At 32.9% G+C, this 21,702-nt stretch overlaps 3 protein-coding genes and 1 non-coding gene across 14 annotated transcripts; 1 reads left to right on the top strand and 3 right to left on the bottom strand.

The window, feature by feature from the left end:
- Positions 1 to 139: 139 nt before the first annotated feature.
- On the bottom strand, positions 140 to 5,516 carry GPT (UDP-glcnac-adolichol phosphate glcnac-1-p-transferase). The gene is made up of 11 exons (XM_012230552.4): positions 4,991 to 5,516; positions 4,283 to 4,370; positions 3,658 to 3,749; positions 3,399 to 3,517; positions 2,779 to 2,894; positions 2,572 to 2,699; positions 2,401 to 2,487; positions 2,041 to 2,101; positions 1,913 to 1,953; positions 1,707 to 1,827; positions 140 to 476 (listed from the first exon to the last, which is right to left on the bottom strand). The coding sequence occupies exons 1-11, from the start codon at positions 5,350 to 5,352 to the stop codon at positions 417 to 419; spliced, it is 1,275 nt and encodes a 424-aa protein (XP_012085942.1). The 5' UTR covers positions 5,353 to 5,516; the 3' UTR covers positions 140 to 416.
- Positions 5,517 to 6,430: 914 nt separating this feature from the next.
- Positions 6,431 to 13,762, bottom strand: ARP (apurinic endonuclease-redox protein). Of its 11 annotated transcripts, none has more exons than XR_002285639.3 (12): positions 13,655 to 13,762; positions 13,020 to 13,206; positions 12,832 to 12,932; positions 11,991 to 12,070; positions 11,595 to 11,840; positions 11,156 to 11,475; positions 10,862 to 10,972; positions 9,700 to 9,846; positions 9,560 to 9,607; positions 8,967 to 9,047; positions 7,642 to 7,793; positions 6,431 to 7,091 (listed from the first exon to the last, which is right to left on the bottom strand). XR_002285639.3 is itself a non-coding variant. In XM_020683652.3 (12 exons), exons 1-12 carry the CDS (start codon positions 13,714 to 13,716, stop codon positions 6,970 to 6,972), a joined length of 1,662 nt encoding a protein of 553 aa, XP_020539311.1. In that variant the 5' UTR covers positions 13,717 to 13,761; the 3' UTR covers positions 6,431 to 6,969. The 11 variants fall into 11 exon arrangements, 8 of the variants coding, with proteins under 8 accessions (XP_020539311.1, XP_020539310.1, XP_020539313.1 ...); XR_016319449.1 differs by having other exon boundaries at positions 9,709 to 9,846; positions 13,655 to 13,760; XM_020683652.3 differs by having other exon boundaries at positions 7,642 to 7,801; positions 11,156 to 11,472; positions 13,655 to 13,761.
- A 1,055-nt stretch (positions 13,763 to 14,817) lies between these two features.
- Positions 14,818 to 14,891, top strand: TRNAI-AAU (transfer RNA isoleucine (anticodon AAU)). Its single transcript has one exon. It is a non-coding gene; the product is annotated as a tRNA-Ile (tRNA).
- Positions 14,892 to 15,091: 200 nt separating this feature from the next.
- On the bottom strand, positions 15,092 to 20,429 carry LOC105645058 (glycosyltransferase-like At2g41451). The gene is made up of 11 exons (XM_012230561.3): positions 19,929 to 20,429; positions 19,524 to 19,673; positions 19,317 to 19,369; positions 18,353 to 18,461; positions 18,125 to 18,259; positions 17,942 to 17,986; positions 17,305 to 17,492; positions 16,837 to 16,978; positions 16,208 to 16,254; positions 15,954 to 16,041; positions 15,092 to 15,831 (listed from the first exon to the last, which is right to left on the bottom strand). Exons 1-11 carry the CDS (start codon positions 20,268 to 20,270, stop codon positions 15,571 to 15,573), a joined length of 1,560 nt encoding a protein of 519 aa, XP_012085951.1. The 5' UTR covers positions 20,271 to 20,429; the 3' UTR covers positions 15,092 to 15,570.
- Between the last annotated feature and the right edge of the window lie 1,273 nt (positions 20,430 to 21,702).

Genomic DNA, 21,702 nt, shown 5'->3' with positions numbered 1-21,702 from the left:
ATAATAATAATAAAAAAAAAGTTATTTCAATGAATAACACGATCATGTATGCTTAAACCTTTTTTTTTTTTCTTTTTTTTTAAGGGAGAGATTCAAATTTAAATCTATGGCAAGTTGTATATTCACTTAATACTAGGTATTATGGTGTATCCTTCAATTTTTATTGTCACCTGAAAGTTTGATTTCGATCATTGCATCCAAATACATAGACTAAAACAAATTATATCCTATCCTGACAAAGTATCCTTCCCTAAAAAGCCAAAATTACATAACCTGTTAAAACTCAAACTCAAAAGGCATCAGTGCATAGACTGATCAAAATTGCATGTAATTGGTATCTACTGAAAAAGAGTACACATGAACTGACATTTCATATTAGCAAACTAAAATAAACATTGTTTCTCAAGTTCCACCTTCTACTTGTACCAGCCAGCAAGCAAATATCTCAGGAGGAAACAGAAGCAGCATCCAATACCCTGTCAAATGAAGGTAACGTTCATACATATGAACCTTTAAGCATATAAAAACATAAATTGGGAAAGAACCCAATTTGTCACATGAACTTTGACGCACCGGTGAATTGTGTGGCCTTCAATTCGAGTTAATCGAATCCCAGGACTCTTATTAGTCAATTGAGTCCTCATTTGCACACGTGATTGTAATAGACATTCAGTATAACCCACTTCATTGACTTGTAGGGACTTATTTAAGGAAATTGCACGAATATTCTTATTGACTTGGAAGAGAGGAAGAGGTAATTTTCCCACCATTCACATGCAGATGGGGCTCATATACTTTTATTTCATCTAAAAATGGCAATTTTTATTGTGTCTAACAGCTTCATCAAATGCTAGAACTCTATTAAGGTCTCGATTGACTAAAAATAATCAGAGATTCAATTGATCCAAATTGAAGTTAAAGGGCTCAATTGACCAAAATGTCAAAATTCAGGAGGCAAATGGGGTTTTCCCTCTACATACATCCATAGTTTTGCAATAATGCATCAGCAAACATATGATTTTGTAGATAACACAAGGAAATAATAGAATAACCTGTACAATTAATAGAATGCCGCTATATGTTACAAACAAGTTGTACAAGATCAATTAGATTTGGCTCTATGGTGCTAGAGTTACCTCAAGGGCTATGAGATTGGGAGTTTGAACACTAACCACAGCCAAATCAAAGGAAAAAAATAATACCTCAAAGGATCATCACCAAGCTGGGCTAGAACCAGTTTAAATGGATATGTGACTTTTCTATAGGCACACACGAGGAGCATGCCTTGTGCCTGTGAACAGAAGGAAAAAAGGAAGCTAGCAGAGACAGTTTCAAAGGACTTTTATCTCTTTCCCCCGATCTAAAAAGGATTCTAAGCCTCTTTCTATTCTCTTAAATTCATAACTTATCATTCTTCTAATTCATCAGCTCCTTGGACAACAATTTTTTCCTCCCTAATGGCAGCAGAACCCATACTTCCAATAAGAACTGAAATTGAGACAATCCTTTTCATACTCTCTCTCTATGAACTTTTTTCGGGACAAATACCCTGTTTCATTTTATATGTTTTAATGCTTTTCCTAGCCCCAACAACATAACATCAATCTATGCATAAAAAATAGTAAGAGAAAAGTAGAGTGAGAGAGAAGGGGACATGCAAAGCATAAACCAAAAGCAGAAAAGGCAGAAACAAAAGAATACATCACCTGAACAAGAAGAAGATGAGCACAAAGTAAACTTTCTGACTTCCTGCCAAAAATTCTTAAATAAACATTAACAAGGGTTCCATCATTGGTTCCAGTCAACAATCCTGTCTGAGGATCAAATCTGGAAAAAATAGAAGGAAATAAGAAGATAGCCACAAAATGATCCATGTCAAAAGCCCTCTGCAGGTGAAGAATAAAAAAACTACCTTGGCAGGCGATGTCGTGGGCAATGAACAAAGCCAAAAAGCTGAACAAGCAGAACTGCAAATTAGATGGCTTACCAAAAACACAGAAGTTAAAAACTAAAAAATAGAAAAGAGTTATCAGATCAAACCTGGGGAAGTGATAACAGAAAGTTTATAACTTGAGGTAAAAAGAAAATCAGGAGCGTTTCACTGTTGAAAAGAACAAATTCTTTTAGACTTTAGAAAGATAAAGTGGTGCATGAAAACTCAGCATATCAAGTAATTATAGGAAAGACTAATCTAGAAGAATTTCATGATTGACACTGGTTTTCAGATGAGATAATAAGTTTATTACATAAATACAAGTCTCAGATCAAGTATGCTTCAGCTTCAGTATATGACTAGTATTTTCTTATGTAGATTCCAAGTCAAGCATGCATGGAAAAGTAACTTGTTTAATAAAATATCAAAGAATAACAAAATATGGAAGGAAATTTCGGTAAACACACCTAAAATGACCTAAAATCCCAACAACAGCCATAGTCATCCCGGCAAAGTATGTGTAAGTATCTCCAACAAAAACTGAAGAAGGATACCTGAGAGAAACGAGACAATAATTAGAGATTATTTTACCACACAGAAAGAAAATTAACAAGTGTAACAAACAGAATCAAACTTACCAATTGTAAGAAAGCAAAGCCATGGAAGTGGCTAGTAAGGGTTGAACAAGATACAGAGAGAATGCATGAGCCTGCTGGTACTCAGGATCCACAGATGCTCCAATTTGCATTATGTTATGTATCAAAATCTGAAAAATAGATAAAGTTGTCTAAGAGTCCATAACAGGTCAAGTTCCAACTGGTTTACAAGTCTTCACACTTGCTTACAGCAGATGCAATCACAACTGTTTGCCCAACTTCAAGACCATTTATGCCAGCATGGATGTTAATGGAATTTGTGCAAAAAACTGCCAATAGCCCCATATATAGCTTATATATCCATCCTATAAAAAGTAAACAAAAAAAAATGTAAGGAATAGCAACAAACGATACAGAAATACACTAAAGGACTAAATAGAAAAACTCTTCTGGACTCAAAAGTTGAACAATTGTTTTAATTTTCTTGTACAAATAATAACAGAAGTCTCAGCAAAGGAACAAACATCTAAGATCCTATCCTAAAAAGGAAATCCTCCACAGGAAATTTAAGAGCAACAATCTCACTAACTTTGCAACTAGTAGTTTGGTGTGCAAAGCAGGAAATCCTATCCTACACCAGCATTATGGGCCTAACCAAATACTAGGCCAATCAAATATTGCCACCTCAAAACGGTGGCAATTTTTAAGGTGGAGCGAAACCCAAAACTCGAATAAAAAAAAATGGAAAAAATAACAAGAGAGAAAGTGAGGATACAAAAGCTGCCACATTTTTGAGGTGGAAAGATGTGATCAGCCTGGAGTTTAGGCAGATCCATACCAGGCACAGGATTGAATGAGAAAAAAAATACCTAAGTCCAACACCTCAAGCCCAACATATGGGATAAGTGGCTTTGGAATTATGATAGTTGTATGTCCAGCATATGCCATCAACAACGGAAGTGCAGCAATAGTTGGCAGGAGTAATTTTCTGCTCTTAACATGAGTTAGTGTATGTCAGTTCTCATCAGACATTATTCAGAAAAGAAAGCTACTGAGAAACAGTTGAAACGTGCATTAAGGAAAATATTATATAAGGTAGAAAAACTTAGTGGAGAAGTAAACGCTTACACTCTCCAGGGTACATCAAGGACATCATCCACAAATCCAAGTAGAGTCATGAAGCAGATGGATGCTAGTGCTGCATTGTACTCAACAAGCCACTGCATTGTGAAGCTGTTAATACTCTTAACAATCTATTAGTTAAAGCATATGATAATAAATTATGAACACAAGTCTGAATTGTCTAGGACTAGGAGAAAGGCTCTCATGAATCAAGAGTCTGGCATTAATGCAAAGAGGACTCTCACCTAATCCCAGACGACAAATTAGGAGATGTACACCATAAAAGTGAGAAACAAAAGGGAGAACTCAGATGATCAAAGGAGAGAAAAATACTTCGTCAGACTTTATTTTCCCAAGTAAACAAAATCTAATAACAAAGAGTTGGTCTGTGTGTGTTTGTGCGCACTAGTTTTCATACTACTAGCAGGTGTACTGCATGCCCTCAAATGCACTAAAAACAAAATACACTTTAATTTTACAACATAAGCTTAAAACTTACACAACTAAAAGGGGAAAAAAAAAAGACTAGAAGATAAAAGCGTGCAAACAACTCAGATCAGAAATTGCAACTGGAAAAACAGAAGCCATCAAATTTGCAAAAGTCCTCAGATTGACAAAGTAACACTCTTACATTGGAATCTGCTGTGAAGTTAAAATACTGAAATACAATTGCCAACACCAGGAAGACTATCCCAACAACAATACCCAATGACTCAGGCCTGCAAAACATAGGGTAGCATTATTGAGAAATTTTTGATAAAAGAAATCAACGAGTTAAGAAAAATGCCCAAAAAAAGTGATACTTTGTCTTTCTTAGTGACAATACTAATCTTCTAGCTCCATGGTTATCATTAGTTCCAAAATTTCCTGTTAAAGTTTAGAGTTCAAAACCAACTAGTGGTTAACTTGTGCAACAGCAACTATATCCAGTAATGTATCGTTTGAAGAGACATAGACTAGGCAAATGCAAACAGGGGACCAAGAAAACCACAAAAAGAGAATGGACTTCCCAGAGAAAGCAACGATGTATACACAGACATTGTCTCATTGGAACAACCATTAGAAACTTGTTTCCACTGAAATAAATTCAAACAGAACAATATAATCAAAAGCAGATATATAAATTTCACATCAAACACATAGCAGAATTGCATTTACAATTTCTTTTACACTCAAGAATGAGAAATGAAAATTGCTAATGCCTACCTCTTGATTATGATAACACACTAATTCACCAATCCACTCTACAAACTTAATTAAATCCAAATCCAAAACATACCCCAAAACGAAGAAATAAAAGCAAAAAAAATAATAACAATTAACGAAAAAAAAAACTCACACTTTAACATTGCCATGAGGGGTACCCTTCTTGTTAATATCAAAACCAAAAAGATTCCTCCTCAAAACGTATCGAGAAGCCACAGGAATTAACTTAACGGTCAAGAAGAAGCCGGCAAGGCTAAGGGCAGCATTGATTAGGATTGATCTTTGAAGGGCAGGATGAATCTCATAGTGGTAGAAAAGCAAATAAAAGTAAAGGGCCAATGGCAAAATAGAGACCTTGAAAATAAAGCCTGATTTGGGAGATGCAATTGGTGAGTCATTAGTTTCTTGAGGTTTGTGGTCGGCTTTTTTATCTGTTGAAATGGATGTTGCAGTGGTTGTGTTAATTGTAGTAGCAACTCTCTTGCGAGCTCCCATGCTTCCCTCGGAGTCGGAGTTCTCTCGCTGTTCCTCAGATGAGTTAATTAATTTTCTGTAAATACCATCAAAGAAGAAGAAGAAGCTTTCCACGAGTGTGTCACTCAAGCTAATGAAATCTTGCCATATCAGCAATTAATATGAAACAAAGGGCCCACTATACATTTGCCACTTTAATGAGCGATGCAATTGCAAATAAGTCCGGCTGCTTCTAAATTCTTTTAGAGGCAAATTACTATAAAGTTCCCGACTGAGATTTAATACTTGCTGTATTGTTTGGAAAGATTTAAGACTATCAAAACGGGATCGCGTGAAGGATTCAATTCGAATTCGCTTAACACACATAATTAAGTGTTAAATTTGTCAACACAAATACTACAGATGTAATCCGACTTAATATTATAAGCAAGTTAGGTTAGGTGTAACTGCTTAATATTATAAGAGACTGATCCGTATAATCAGTCAAATATCATAAATAGATTGAGTCTTGTTAATCTATATACCACTTGCTTGTGATTATTTTAAATTTTAATTTATTTAACTCAAATTATATTTAAAAATAAATTTTCATAAATAAAACACATAAATTCTTCAAGATTTATAATTAAAACAAAAAAAAATATATATCTTTTTATCCTTAAATAAATAGATCACTCGTCTAATTCTAGTAATATATTTATGTCATAAACTAGATAACCTATTTTAATCGGCATATCAACCCATGATACAAACTCATTAAACTCCAATCTTTACCTATTCATTTGACGCGTTAAATATGATTTCATTTTCAAACTCCTAAAAAAATTATTACAAAATCACATGTCAACACAAAAATTATTACTAGTATTTCACGGTTAATATATTTTAATATACTATTACTATCTAATCTCTCACATTAACTGTTGAATTACTATTTAATTCTTTAATTAACGGCAAAAATTTAATAATTTAATAGAACCAAACCTCACTAACTTTATAGTAATTTTTCCGATCAAGAAAATGATAAGCTTTAAGAATTTAGTGGTAATTTGCCCATATTATCCAGAGTTGATTGCATTTGACAAAAAGTCATTGGAGCTCGTCTTGTAAAGGAGCCTGAACTAAATAAAGCATCTATATATATATATATATATACACGGGTGCATTTAGGTTGGATGGATATATGGATATGATTTCTAGCTTACCTTGCTTGAAAGGCAAGGATAATGATATCCATTAACATGAAACAAGCAGACTTACCTTGCTTTAAATTTCTTTTCTTCCAGCTCTCTAAGGTAAGCACTTGACCATTAAACTACTTGCACCCTAGACCTTTTCACTATTTGCGGTTGCTGGTTAACAATTTAATAAGATAAGATTGGACATTCAATATTTACAGAAAACTTTTATGAGCATAGGTATTTCCTGAAGTACCCCATCAAGATCTAATTAAGCATCTCCCAGCCTAATCTCAGAAGTCAGAACTGCAAATGGCATTTCATTTTTTTTTTTCCCATCTGCTTCATGTTTTAAAAATTACTCTACCATCAACCTGCATTACCATGTCGGTACGATCATTTCGACGAACTGTTTCCTGTGGTACGTATGCATCGCTCTGCCTTTACAGGCTGCGAAAAACTATAGCTTGAGTATTAGCCCAATTGGACAATGATCACTTCCATTAACATCAGGCACAATGTACGAGTCATGAACCTTGTCAGCTATTGATTCTGAGACAAGGAAGTAGTCGAGCCGCCAACCTGTTTCAAATTATTATGCAAATGATAAGTCAAAAAAAAAAAAAAAAATGTCATACAGAATGGTAAACGCTAGCAATGGGAATAAGAATAGAAAGTCATGAAACTTTATGACAAAGTGCCACTTGACTTCTGGGATAATTTTATAGTTGTGAAAGAATATTTTGGATGCAAAACACAAATGAATTCATACTACAATTCTTAGAATAGTTTTAGGTTCAAAGACTGTCTTTTATTACTGTTGTTAGGTTCGTAATATTGCCAAAAAACGTAATTCATACCCAAGGATAAATGTCTAACTTGACAGTATCATCTTATTTAATTAAACTAAAATTGCCTTCTATGTTTTACTTAATAGATCTGTAAATTCAATGATAACAATCCAATCCTAACAATGTACTTTTTGACAATATGATCACCCCGATGTCATGTTTTGAATATCAGTTGAACTTAAGAGAACGGAAATAGTCATATATACATTCCAGAGTGATGGAAGCCATGATGGGACAACCCTCAAATTTTGAAAATGCCTAAACATACAGCAAAATAATACCTTTATTGGTTTTGCGCCCGCCATGTCGATAACCCCAGTAAGTATAGCCTATAACATTTGGATGTTGTTTTCTGAAAGTATCCACAAATCCCCTTGACAAAAAGTTTGTCCCAAATGATTGCCTTTCTTCATCTGTAAATCCAGCACTTCTTCTATTTCCCTAGACATTGATAAAATATTAGCAAGCATCTATATTTGGAAGTCTTTCCAGAGATTGTTACAATGAAATCATGGTTAAGCAGTGCATTCACTAGAATATGTCAAGAAAAAATTTTGTTAAAAGCCCAACACCTTTCCATTTCATGCCTTAACCCCATATTCATTTCAAATAATCAGGACCAAACAAATCCATTCCAACTAATCATATTCATCTTACTTTATGCAAAATATGAAAGAGAAGGAAATTCCTAACGGTTTGTATAGAGTATCTTTACATCAGAAGTGAGTTTAAAGTAAGTGCATCTAAAATTTTTCTTATTTCTGAACACATTTTGACATGTTGGAGTTTAAATGACATATCTTGTGCCTGACACTACATAGACCCTTTGAGAGAAATGTCTAAGCATTATAAACAAAAGGGCTCTGATTTGGTTCCTGAAAGTGGCAACTTCATGCAAAATTTCACAAGATATAACTTTGAGCGTGCAGGTGAGTATTTCAATGAGAAATTTGCAGCCATATAAACCTGTTAATGTTACTCCTTTCTGATTCTTTTGCAAACACCAACCATCTTCTTATATGGTGAGGCCGTGTTTACATGCCACAATGCTAATTTCATCATTGTTAGCTCACATTTTATAGTTCTTATTGACAAACTAGATTGACTTATCTACATTATTAAAAGAAAGAAAATCATTCTCCTTTTATTCATTCTACTGTAAGGCACTAGCAATTTGCTATACTCACCCTAACATAAAAGTTAAGTCCTAAAAAAATATACCCTTACATATCCTTTTCCGAGTCAGCAAGTGGATGTAGGAAACCATACAAATAAACAGCAGATAAACAAACCAACATTTTCAGTCAGCCATCAACATTTTCTTAAGTTGAGCATAAACCACCAAAAGGAAAAGAAAAGGAGTCAATTCACATCCCAAATTCACTTTAAAAATAGACTGTTGAAATGGTTATGCAAAATAAAATTGCTAACACCAAAGTTGCTAATGCAAAAATAAATTTCCCTTTCTTCTGACAGTTCCAAATTGCAAAATATGGCAACATGAAATGAGACCCCCTAAATTTTTGGCTCTTGTGTATGTGTATTAAATATCAATCCAAGAACATTAAAAAGCTACATATAAGGCATTGATATTTATATCGCTTACAGCAGGGTTGTAAATATCTATCTCTTGATGTGCACAATTCAAATCTCCAGTCAAAATGACAGGCTTTGACTTTTCCAGCTCCTACATAATGCAGGCAAAGGAACATAAGCAATATATCCCAACTACAGAATCATGTTTACATGAGCTTCTGAAGTTAAAACCAACGATAGTCAATACATCTATTGGAAAAAGATTATGCCGAAATAGAGAAATAAATATCAAACCATTCCAAAAATGAAATAGATAACAAAAAAGATATCAACCAAAAGAAAGTGCAAAATCTTAACAAATTAGAAACATTTTGTGATTACCTGAAATCTATAAGGTTTTAAGATCAAAATGAATCAAGACTAAAATCAAGATTAAAATCATTAAGGCTTTTAAAGTTAAAAATTCACTCCAGAAACCTTACTCTCGTGTAAGGTAATACAACATGGAAAACAAAGAAATTTAATTCTAATAGAAAGCAGAGGGGAAAAAAGTCACTAGCCAACTGCCATAAAGAAGCGAATCAATAGAAGGAAAAGTATGACATTGATGCAAAACTAATGGATAAGAACTTATTAAAGACCACCATGCTCTATCATGCTTACTTTCAAGTAGTTGCTAAGAGACAGATCCCATTCTCCAATTCTGTATGACTACAATTAAAAGCAGAGCCCTTAGAATCGAGAGATCAAGATGATAGAATACATCAGATAAAACAATCCAGTAAAAATAATGTAATACCAACATCTATTACCAGTCTTTTCAATCCATCTCCAGAGTTTGGGACATATGCGCTTATTAAATAGAATGAATCAAACTCTGCTGTCACAAGTCTTCCCTCACTATCATGATCTGGTATGCCTAGACCATAGCTTACTGAAATTGGCTTTATCTGTCACACAAGTAAAATACTACATATCATTTGCTAATTACATTGGGATTACTATATTGGATCACTGATGTGTTTTTTTTTTTCACTTCTTTTCATGATGATGCTCAAAAAAGAAGAGGATACCAAAAGTCCACTTAAAGACAATATTTGCAAACCTTCATTGAATGATGAGAGGGACACAAAAATATTCCCAGTATCCTTTTTCCTCTTCTACTTCTTGCAATTCAAATAATAAGGTACAATATAGTTTATAGAAACGGCAAATTCACAATCAGATGCATTATCAATTCTCACTAATACAATATAAATAAATAGATAAATAATTGATTAATCAAAAATAAAAACATGATCCTAGTATTTATCATGAATGCAAAAACCTTGAAGTTAGGCAACTACAAAAGGCACCATTGTATTGTCCGCGTCATCATTCATCATAATATCCCTAGGAAGAGTTAGAAATAAAGTTGAATTATCTTTGAGCTCATATTTTCATCTATTCTGATATGAATAATGAAAAAAAAAATCTATATCATGAAAGCATCTCATCAGAGACAAAATTCATACTTCACGGTTTTTACAAACATTTTCAGGGATGAGAAGCAAATATTCACTGGAGTAAATAAATGAAAATATCAACCTCGCTAGGGGATTGGCAAGCTTGCTTAGCTCGGTTTAATAGCCAGTTAATATCACTTCAATGTATGGTGGATTAGTAGAGAAGAATTGGGTCAGAATTCCATTAATGAAATAACACAATCCTTAAGGTTATACGATACGATGAGTCTACCAGTAGAACCTGGTCGACTTGTGATTATTCCTTAAGGCCCAAGTGTTTGTTAGCAAGAAGAAACTGTATCTGAACTCAGGGCAAACATTGCCATGTGGAGAAGGAATGTTGTTGTGTTTGATTTGGGATGAAAAATATCTACATTGTGCACCCTAGATCCTATGCAATTACAGGGAAGGAGAGGAAAAGATAAAAAAGACTGATTTCTTCTGAATAAGGATAAGCTACCCGAGAGATAATTGCAGTGCCTGAATAACCAAGTTTGGAACGGCTACATGTCCAGAAGCTACTGTCATACCCATCTATCAGACAGTGCTTGATAGACTCCACATCCTTCTCCTGTTACAAAAATTTAGAAGAGGCAGTTAAGACATCGTCAATTTGTCAAATCAACCCAAGTGGCTAGATATGATTAGGAAGCTTAGTCTAGTACCAGTACCACCAAGGAAAATCTAAGAAAGAAACATTTTCTCCATTCCCCTCCCCAAACAAAAGTAAAAACAATTGAGTAACTATACTTGCCTGCAGTTTGGTTTCTTGGAAGCACAGCACGTCAAAATTTTCTCTTTGGGCAAGTTCAAGGGCAGAAAATCCCTCTGACTTTAATAATGCTCTTAACCCATTGACATTCCAAGACATTAGCTTCACAAACTTTGTGTCCCCAGCGGGAGGCGGGGGCCTCATGGTTCCAGGATTATATGGAATCCAACCTTTCTGCGGCTTCTTGTGGGCAAGAATTGTCCAGGGTTCAGCTGGAGGCATGGTAACTAGATTATCGGTTTTAACATATTCAATGCCAATATCAGAAGATATTTTTCTCCTTGTCCGGGAAGACTTCCCTACTAGCAATATTAACCACATTCCAAAGATTGTGTCAGTTTGCTTATCTTAACTTTGATTAACATTTCCCACGGAAGGTGGCAAAAACAAATAGTTCTCGATGTAAATGATGATAACATACCTGAGACCTCTTCTCTCTTAACTGAATCCTTCTCTTTTATTGTGGACATTTCAGAATCAACTTTGACACTTTCATTCGTGCCAACAGCAACAGATTGTTTCACCCTTCTCTTACTCTGTTTAAAACACAAATCCTCTGAAACAGTATTGAGTTTTTCATCAGATACATTAGTAGCCCCTTTTTGCAATGAAAGTTTTTCCGTACAAGTGGAGGATACGTATTCTTCTACTTCCTGAGAGCTTTCACCTGCATATGTTGAAACATCAAAGTGTAAGAACTTAAGAAATAATAAGGATTGCTATAGCTTGAGAAAATCTTTCTGCATTAAACCACATTCAACTCTCAGAATAATACTAGTTAAAATAAAGAATTATTTGTAATAATTGTTTTAGTTACCATCCAAGTGCTTGCTCACAAAAAACTTTAAAGCAGAGACAAGGTCAGATTTACGACCTTTGGCAGGAGCTCCAATGTTCCTGAAAATTGAAAGTAATCATAAAACATTTAGTATCTTGATGCTTAGAGTTTTGAGGCACCTTTGGTGACAAATGATAGAAATTCATGTTGACTCTAGAGAGCTGATCTATGTAGATAAATTCTCTTTGGTTTAAATATTATAGGCTAATAGAAGGGCAGAAAGTGAATCTATGGTCAACATAGAGCATATAGCTTATCAAATATATATATATATATATGTATATGGCAGGTATCCGTTACATGTGCTTCAAAAGAAAATAATACAGCTGCTTAAGAGCAGATGGTTGAAATGTCAAAAAATAAAAAAGTAAATAAACAAATAAAAGAGAAGAAGAAGAAGCAGAAGATGAAGAAATAATAATTTTTTTTTCTTTTTCCATGCACAAAATTCATGCATATAAAGAAGTATAAAGTGTATATGAAGTATGAATGTTCCTATAATTTTAAGGCATTTATGCAAATCTTTTCAAATACAAAATTCCAGCATAAACACTTTCAGCTCTTTTTTCAAATTTCTAAAACAAAAAATAGTTGAGGGCGAAATCTTCCATGTTAAAGCCTCGAAAATCCTAACCTCTATTCACACGATAATTATAAAACTATGGCATCAGGGAGCAAATAGAAGAAAAAGAATGCAAATCAAAGTATTGGTTTTTATAATTTCCTTCATTTTCTGTGGAACCAGAACAACTATATAGGATTTGTTTTTTTGCCAAAAACAAATTTATAAAACATATATTTCCTCAAACATTTTATGTACCTCAATGTTGTTCTGAGTTCTTGAACTGTCATTGCCTCAATTTTTGAAGGATCATCCTTGATACTTTGAATTCCAACTGATTGAATTTGCGGAGAATTTTCCTAGACATTGATCATAGACCATTCATTATTGCCTTTTAATTACTAAGAACAGAAAAAAAGCATATCAAGATAGAAAAGAACACCAACCTCAGCAACAATGCTTCCACAATTAGGGATTGCTACTTCCAACCCTTTCAGCTTCTTACCCTTCTTGTCCTCAACGATTGGTGATGCGATCTTTGATGAATTTGAAAGGCGTCGTTTGGAACTCATTATGCTCACTCTCAAAGAAACCAATGATTCAATACTCAACTGTCTTGGCCTAGCTGCAAAGCTACAATATTTTCATTTTAGTTACAGTTTTTTTCAATTTCGAAACAAAAAGCTATAACGTAACAATAGAAAATGTTACCAAATGCTCACTGGCATTGCATTCAAAATTTACCTAACACAACTCTCAAGTCTTACAGGTATGCATTTCATTTTATTCAACAAAACTGCAGCCTAAAAAGATTTTGCTAATTCCAAGAAAAAAACGAAATTGAAAAAGATGAATCTTCAATTCCCAATAAGACAACAACCAAAAGTTCTCATTTTTAATAACACTTTCTTGTCCTTAGTTTTCTAGGACACCAAACAGAAATTGAAGGAAAAATAATTCAGAAATGAAAAAAGAAAAAAAGAGAAGGAAAAAGCTCGACAGACAAACAAACCAGGAGAAATTAAGGAAATTCTTGAAACTTAATTGCAACGCCTCCTGATTCATTTATGGAATGACTAACCCACTGACGGCGGCACAATTCAGCAGCACAAAACAGAGAAAAAGAAAGAGCGAGGGAAGCATTAGCAGAACCGCCAGAACTGTGCACTACTATATCTAAAGTAGCTCATTTTTGGAATTTTCAAATAATATATGTAAACAAAGTAAATTAACCATATGTGTAGGTGGCATTATGTAATTTTTCCTTTTTTTTTTTTTTAATTACTTCCTAATTTGTAGAGAATGGATGCAATCATGCAAAGAATTCAAATTTTTAGATTACTACTCTCTTAAATAAATTAGAATTTTAAGAATTGTTATAAACATTATGAAACTCGAGCATCAATATCAAAATAAATATTAATGCTTGAATAATATTGAACCACGCTTAATTTTTTTTAATATATATATATATATATATATATATATATATATATATATATATATATATATATATATATATATATATAACCATGTTTTCTCTAGGTGGTGTGATATAGAATTCCCATAGTTTAATTGTGGCACATAAAATTTTAAAAATGTCAAAATCAATATTTATTTCATTATTAATTTATCTTGAACTTTAATTATAAAAATAATCGATGAATTAATAGGTTTTTAATTTATGTTATAAATTATGCTTAATTGTTTATATTAATTTTAAAAAACCAATGTAGTTTTATTTTAATAAAATTTAAATTTCAATAAATTGTAAATGCTTGAACAAGCATATATGCATACCTCAAAATTAGTTATCTATAAATTAATTATATAAATATTAGAAAATGATTTTAATGAAAAGTATTAAAATTTAAAAATATACATCTAAATTTTTATTAAATTTGTTCATAGCACGAGTATGTAACTAATATTTTTGTTATATTTTTTGTTTCTTTTTCCTCGACTGTTTTCTAAATTCTTACACTTTTAATTTCGATATTCATTGAGTTGAAATTAATATCATGGATTCAATTTTTTAATAATTAACTAAATTAATAATATGGGTAATATTATTTTAAATAATGAAACTTTTAAATTTATTTTTATAATAATTAATGAAATTAATAATACCACTAATATTATTTTATTTTATAAATTTAATGACTAATTTATTTCTGGATGCTAGTCTATTGGGAAAAACTGATAAATATTATTTAAATCTGGAATTAAAATTCTATTATTACTGGCCTATTAGCTCAGTTGGTTAGAGCGTTGTGCTAATAACGCGAAGGTCGCAGGTTCGAGACCTGCATGGGCCAATTTTTTATTCCTTTGGCATGATGCAATGAAATTTACTTGTCATGAGTCAAAAGACAAATGGAAAAACAAAAAAAAGAAAAACTCATTTATTATAGCTGTTAAGTGCGGTAAGCAAAAATTATTAGTTGTCCGGCAACACTTTACTAATTATTATTATTTTGAACACCAAGTATGCAATTTCATTACAAAATCAAAAAAATAGTAAGCCAATTTAAAATTTTCAATTGACAACAATTGATAATGATATATCATAACTCATGAATGGGGAATGACAGTATCAAATGTCCCCTCACCATGTGTATAAAAGAACAATGGGACGGGCAGGATTTCAAATTACAGCATTGGCAATGAGAAAAAAAGGCATATGAAGAAAAACTATCAAGAAAACAAAACTCAACAGCATGTAATTAGAATGCCACTCTACAGCTCTAACTCTTTGACCTCTCTTTTATCTACTGGAAATGTACATCAGCGCTTGGGTAATGATCGGGAAGAGCCCCATGAAACTGAAACTAAAATGCCCCGACACAGCAGCCTAAGCTACTTCTCTTATTCATTCCTTCCTCAGGACCTCTTTCGCCAACATTTCAAATACTCTATCCTTTCTCAATCTACATAGCAGGAAATATTGATGGCGGTGCTGAGGTGTCTAGGGCTGCTGTGGATGTAATGTCGCTATTATATCGCTAACTGAGTATCTTCCAGGCCAGGAGGAGATTGTGGTGGAACAGCTGAGGGAAAAGAAGCATCATTGCTGAGCTGCAAGACTCTTCTTGCAGTTGCCTGAGATTCTCCATTTTCACCAATCTTTTGTGAAGAAATAGCTCCAGATTTAGCTTTCTTAGAAGTGTTGCTATTCAAGAAATCTGTTAGGTTTGTCTGTGCCATTGCTATGGCATTAACAAATACTCCGGATTCCCTGAGTGCTTGGACAACGGCCTGTGAATAGTAAAATTAAGAAACGATCAAGGAGAATGACGGAAGGGCTAAGCAAACACACACTAAATTAACTAATTTTCTGCTCAAGAGAACCTATTGAAAATTGGGGCAGTTAAACTAACCATGGGAGCATAAATGCGAGTCAAGATACCCTTTCTCATGAGTTTCAGATTCAGTTTATAGTCGGTCCACACCACGCGTTCCTGGTACCTGATGCATTAAGAACCATGCCGCAAGGATTTAAGAAATTGGCATTCATTTCACTGCACCTACAGAGTGCTGAATGCCCTCTGCATTTCTGCAATACTAGTTATAGTAGCATATTTGAAACTATATGCTTTAAAGCTGAAAAAATATTAAGAATGGTTATAACTACCAGCGAAGCATTTCCTCCTCTGTTGCAGTTGAAGCGATTATGAATGCCTGCTCAGTACATAGAAAGGATAGAGTGGTAAGCAAAATGATTCTTTCCATGCAATGTTCTTATTGCGCTAAAATTAGTAAGCTTCCAATATAATTGATGGTAGCCATTAAAATTAAAGAGTTTATCATCAAAAGCAGAAAGGTTTGGGAGAGACAGAATCAGCATGCATAATAACAAAATAGATTTTATTCATTTCCTTTCCCATTTTTTCACATTTTTTCTTTCTAATTCTATTCCATGAGGAATCCACATTAGTAATGTGCCACCTAGTTAGCCTAAATTCCTAGCTAGCAACCAACTGAACAGATATGACAATAATCTGAGATCACACATTTACTAATGCTATTGAACTGAACTAAAAATAATTAACCAAAATTGAAAAACAGCCAAACTTCATACTATTATAGGTTATTAACCCTAATCCTAAAAAGGCATAACTAGAAAAATTGTCATGGATAAATGCAAGGGAAAATAAGAAAAATGGAACGGGTGGATTACAGGAAACTGAACGAGAACCTTTTACAAGAAAAGAGAGGACAATCAACAGAGTAAGAGACAGTATTGTATGAATAAGAACTTACAGCTCTGTCGAATTCCAACATAAAGCATCTTTTAACATCATCTTTAGTAGGCTTGCAACCACACCGATCGCGTCTTGAAGTCAAATCAGAAAATTTAGGGTATGTATAATGCAGAACAGCAGCCTCATCAAATTTGATCTCACTATCAATGTTTACACGGAAAAAAATTTAGGTGTATACCAACTCTCAAATCATAAGTTTGAAAACTGAAAGCTTCTTAAATCATAATAGATTCCTGAAATATGTAGATACTAGATAAAGAAAAATCCAAGAATGAACACGGCCTTTACAGGCACATACTTGCAAGCAATGAAGCATATTTGAGGTGTTATTAGGTAGGACAGGAGTATCCTACCTAATAATTTTCCCACGCAGAGAAACACATCTTTACTTGAAAAAACAGCATATAAATAGTAAAAAGGGAAGCATGCACATAAAACTAATAGGATTTCAAAAACATTGACATACTTTGGAACCTTGATATAGTTATGCCATCTGTGTGCACCATTAGGGCGAAGATGATCCTGAATTCTAGCAGCAGACTTTCCATTTCCATATGTCAGAAAATAGTTTGGATTACCACGAGTTGCCTCTTTATAATTGCCAAAGTATACGTCTTTAGGGAGGTGGTCATAGTTCTTCTTAAACATTGAGACCTATGTAAAACAAGAAAGAAAGAAAGAAATTGGAATTACTGAAAAACAAATTCTCACAGGTGGATATGCGTGCGCACGTGTGTATATATTTTGAGATTGTGTAAAAATTAACATGCCAAAAATATAAATAACAAATTTTATGGGAGTTTAAATAATGTCTGTGTGCAAACCAAACAGGTCTAATGACGAATATTGAAAAACTAGGTCAACTGTGCAAAAAAAAAATTCAAAGATGGTTCATCAAGACTGCCTTTTTTTCAATGGACATTATCTACTTCTATATTTTGTCAAACACAAATATAAGGATTGGAGAAGCTTCAACAGCCATAAAATTGAAACTCAGAAGTTCCAAGGGAAAAAAAAAAAGGGGAAGTCTCCAAACATCAAACTGTATTAGCTATATGTAAATTAAACCAGTAAATGGGGAAAAGAAATTGAAGAGATAATACCTCACTAAAAGGCTCCTTGATATCATCTCGTTCAACACTGCTCTCCTGAAACAAATGATGCCTTCATTAAACAAGAACAACAGAGAAGCCAATGAACATAGAGCAGAATCAGAAGAAACTTTATTGATAACATTTAAAAGGTTAAAGTTATCATCTGCATCTTACAGAAGCAGTTCCACTTACATAATTTGGAAAGATAACCATATCGATATTTCGAGGCACCTCTGAAAGTAATTGTCTCAAAGAATACTCACGGGCTCCAGCAGGATGTATTAGCTCATCAGTATCAAGATGGATAATCCAATCCATGCCAGCCTCCTAAAGTTCAGTAAAACAAATTGATAATACTTTCATCAGGCAATAACAGTAAACAGATGGCTCACTCTGTATATAAGAATTTAAAAACCATACCCTTGCCATGACAATGGCCATTTCCATGTTGAGGGATTGCTTCACAAATAACTCATAATTACATGGTTTGTAAAAGAAGTTTGCCAGCCAGGTCTCATTCCAGATCCGGCTGATTACAAAAAATGAAATACAAAAATAAAATTAGAAAACATTTAATGAAACTGATACAGTAGATAACTTGAACAGAAGAACAAAACATCACATATTCGTCATATAAAAGCATATTGACAAACCTCTATTTTATTCCACAAGAACACATACCACTACCTATGGTAAAACAAATAAACATATTGAATACCAAAAACATACAACCATTATCATCCCAATTAAACTCTATGATTCCAGGGGTTCACCTATATGCTCAACACTGTAACTACTCGATGAATGTGCAATAAACAATTTTTCCCCAGTAATGAACGACAGTTTGCAACCTCTTCCCTTGACAAATATAACCAAGAGGAAACAGTAAGAAAACTGATTAAAATCCTGGACAAGTAGAACCAAGCATCTGATAATTACATCATTCTAACTCAAATGCTTGACAAATATAATCATGGTCAAAGCGTAGCATATGAAAGAATACATCTGTGAGCTGTCCAAAAATTTGTGGCTAAAGACAGTAAGGAACTAATAGTAATATTTCTAATTGAAGTTTTTGAACTTCACCAAAAGACAGAAAGATAGGAGAGAAATCTTCTTAATTACACCACAAGAATTTCCAATTCACCAATATTTAGCATGTCAAGAACAAAGTTGAATTGACATTCTTAAACCTTAGCTTGGTTGAATAGATAACTAATAGAAAAACCCAAACTGCCCAATGCCTGTTCATACACTTTGGCTACTTGTTCGTCAGCAATGACGACATCGTCCCCCAGTACGGCATATTTATCAAAGCGCAAACCTGGGTACACTTGCTCTGCACAATGCCACGCTATAATATCCAAAAAGAAAATTAACTAACCTTCTAGCTTGCTGTTCTTCTAATTCTCTTGTTCTGTATATAACTTTCACCCCCTGAAAGGACATACATAGTCCATGACAACATTAAGTTCACAAGAGCATAAACAGCAAAGCAAAGCAACCAGGGTAGAACATGGAAAAGAAGAAAAGAATAACAAGCAATCAAAATTTTAAAACAATGGGGAACCGAACAGGAGATTAGACTCACCGGAATTGTTTCCAGAACTTTAGATACTTTAGGAGATGCAGCTTTCCCCTCCACGAAAAGGAAGAAGGTTGAAACTCCAATAACCTTGTGATAAAATATCCATGGCAAAGTCTGTTCTAAGCCTGCAGAAGTGCTTGTAATTATAGATATCTGGAATGCAGAAAAATTACAGATGAAAAAAAAGTCATAAAAAGAATCCAAATTCTCATTTTCTAAAAACATAAATGAAAACCAAATTCCAAATAAAGATAAAGATAGAAGATCCAAATCCAAACCCGCAAAACGACCAACAAACCGAAATCTAGGTGTTACATACCATGCACTCCAAAATAAAATAATAATATGCAACACGCCAACCAAAAATCAACAAGAAAAATTCAAAAAACCCATTAACCCAAAACTTACTTTAGGCTTCAGATCGGACCGCAAATCGAACTTCCAGTTCCTATAATAAGGAAACGACGGGTTATGGCTCTGACCCAGAAGATCCTTACAACCGGAATCCTTGGTCCTAGACTTTAAAGAAGAAGAGACACGGGAGGTGACGACAGATTCCATGCCGGGAAACTCACGGTCATCAGGCGACCAGCGAGAAATGGGGTCATTCAACCCTCCACGCCATTGGAGAATGAAAGCGAATGCAGCAAGAGTTAAGGGAAGGACAGTGAGAAGCAATAAGAGACGAGAAGTGAAGGTTTGTTGAGAAGAAGACTGAGAAGAAACAGAGGAGGGTCTTGAACCCGCCATGAGAGATTGTAAGAAGCAAAAAGAGACTGGTGCATATATATAAATTTAATGGAAATGTGAATAAATGTACAGATTTAGAGAGAGAAAGAGGGAGAGAGAAGTTGAAACTGAAAATGGCAGGAAAAACTTGAACGAATGATACAGAGGAGCCGTTTTGTCGTTAGTTATAGTTATTGCCGTCGTTCAGGTGGGTGTTTTTTTTCTAAAAAAAAAAAAAAACACTATATATAAAAATTATAATGGTACACTTCAACAAAGCAAATAAAAAAGATTATCATAATTAAATAAATTTAATCACCAAAATTTTTTTAGTAAAATATACTTGATTTCCTAAATTATATAATTAACTTTTTCTTATCCCTTTAGTTTTAAGAAAAATTACTATAATATCCCTAATTTTACTTAAATTTATTATTGAATCTTTCTTTTTAAAAAAATCAATATTCCATCATTAATTGTATGAATTTTTTCATAAAATATGTGCACTTTTTAGACGAGAAGTGCTTATTTAGGATGAAGAATCCGATACAGATAATAAACTTAAGTAAAAGTTAAAATGTCATAGTAATTTTTTGAAAATAAAAATAAAAATATTAGTTAAGACATAATTTAAGAATTTAAATATATTTTCTTATTAAATTTTAATATTTTTATTTGAACTTCTCAATTTAATTAATATATTTTTACTTATTTCTATTTAATCTAATTGAATTCCTATGAATAGCATATACATATTTGGCATCTCATTAAAGCGCTAACCACTAACCATATAATTTATTGTGTCAAATTAATTAGATAAATTATTATTTTAATATATTATAATGATTATATTTTCTCTTAATTATTATATTATTACTATTTTAATATATATAAATAATTATATGTAATATTTTCATTTATAGAAATTTGTTGATATGGAAATATATACGTATGCAACAACATACATTCCATATATATACATGGTTGATGATTGATATTTACATGTTTTATTTTTTATTTTTTTTTAATATAATGACAAAAAGATGTCACGGGTCAATTTTTTAATTACACATTGATCTGGGGTAATAAATATTACCATTTAGTTAATCTTTTGAGATTTTTTATGCTTATTTTGTTATCTAAAATCTATACTAATTGTTTTCCTTAACAAAAAATACCAATTAATTAAAATATGGAATTTTTTTAAATGAATAACAGATTGAATTATTAAAATATGTTTAATGAGCATTAATTATAAATCAGAAAATTAGGCAAGTTCTTCCCAAAAAATAAAAGAAAATTAGGCATGTAAATATGGATATAGATGGAATGAAAATGACTTCAATATCTAACTTGTATATAAATTATTTTTTAAATATAACATTTTCCGGCTTAAAAAAAAAAAAATCTTACCATTACATACCCTCGGTAGTGAAAAAAAAAAAAAAAATCG

This window comes from Jatropha curcas, chromosome 2 (assembly GCF_041381405.1).
Source record: "Jatropha curcas cultivar XTBG-Jc1 chromosome 2, XTBG_Jcur_1.0, whole genome shotgun sequence".
NCBI lineage: Eukaryota > Viridiplantae > Streptophyta > Magnoliopsida > Malpighiales > Euphorbiaceae > Jatropha > Jatropha curcas.
This window is presented reverse-complemented; position numbering and strand designations above follow the sequence as displayed.

Bases quoted from the DNA above. Each gene is read 5' to 3' on its own strand.
- GPT (XM_012230552.4), bottom strand. From the start codon at position 5,352: ATGGGAGCTCGCAAGAGAGTTGCTACTACAATTAACACAACCACTGCA. The intron at 3,750-4,282 runs GTAAGAGTGTTA...TTCACAATGCAG, and splicing joins ACTTCACAGCAGATTCCAAT to TGGCTTGTTGAGTACAATGC. The intron at 1,954-2,040 runs GTTTGATCTGAT...CTGCTTGTTCAG, and splicing joins TTCTGTTATCACTTCCCCAG to CTTTTTGGCTTTGTTCATTG.
- ARP (XM_020683651.3), bottom strand. From the start codon at position 13,716: ATGCTTCCCTCGCTCTTTCTTTTTCTCTGTTTTGTGCTGCTGAATTGT. The intron at 12,071-12,831 runs GTACATAAAATG...TTCAATTTTCAG, and splicing joins GAACTCAGAACAACATTGAG to GAACATTGGAGCTCCTGCCA. The intron at 11,841-11,990 runs GTAACTAAAACA...CAACATATGCAG, and splicing joins TGTGAGCAAGCACTTGGATG to GTGAAAGCTCTCAGGAAGTA.
- LOC105645058 (XM_012230561.3), bottom strand. From the start codon at position 20,270: ATGGCGGGTTCAAGACCCTCCTCTGTTTCTTCTCAGTCTTCTTCTCAA. The intron at 18,462-19,316 runs GTTAGTTAATTT...TTTTGTAATCAG, and splicing joins GAAGAACAGCAAGCTAGAAG to CCGGATCTGGAATGAGACCT. The intron at 16,255-16,836 runs GTAAGTTCTTAT...TGTACTGAGCAG, and splicing joins TGTTGGAATTCGACAGAGCT to GCATTCATAATCGCTTCAAC.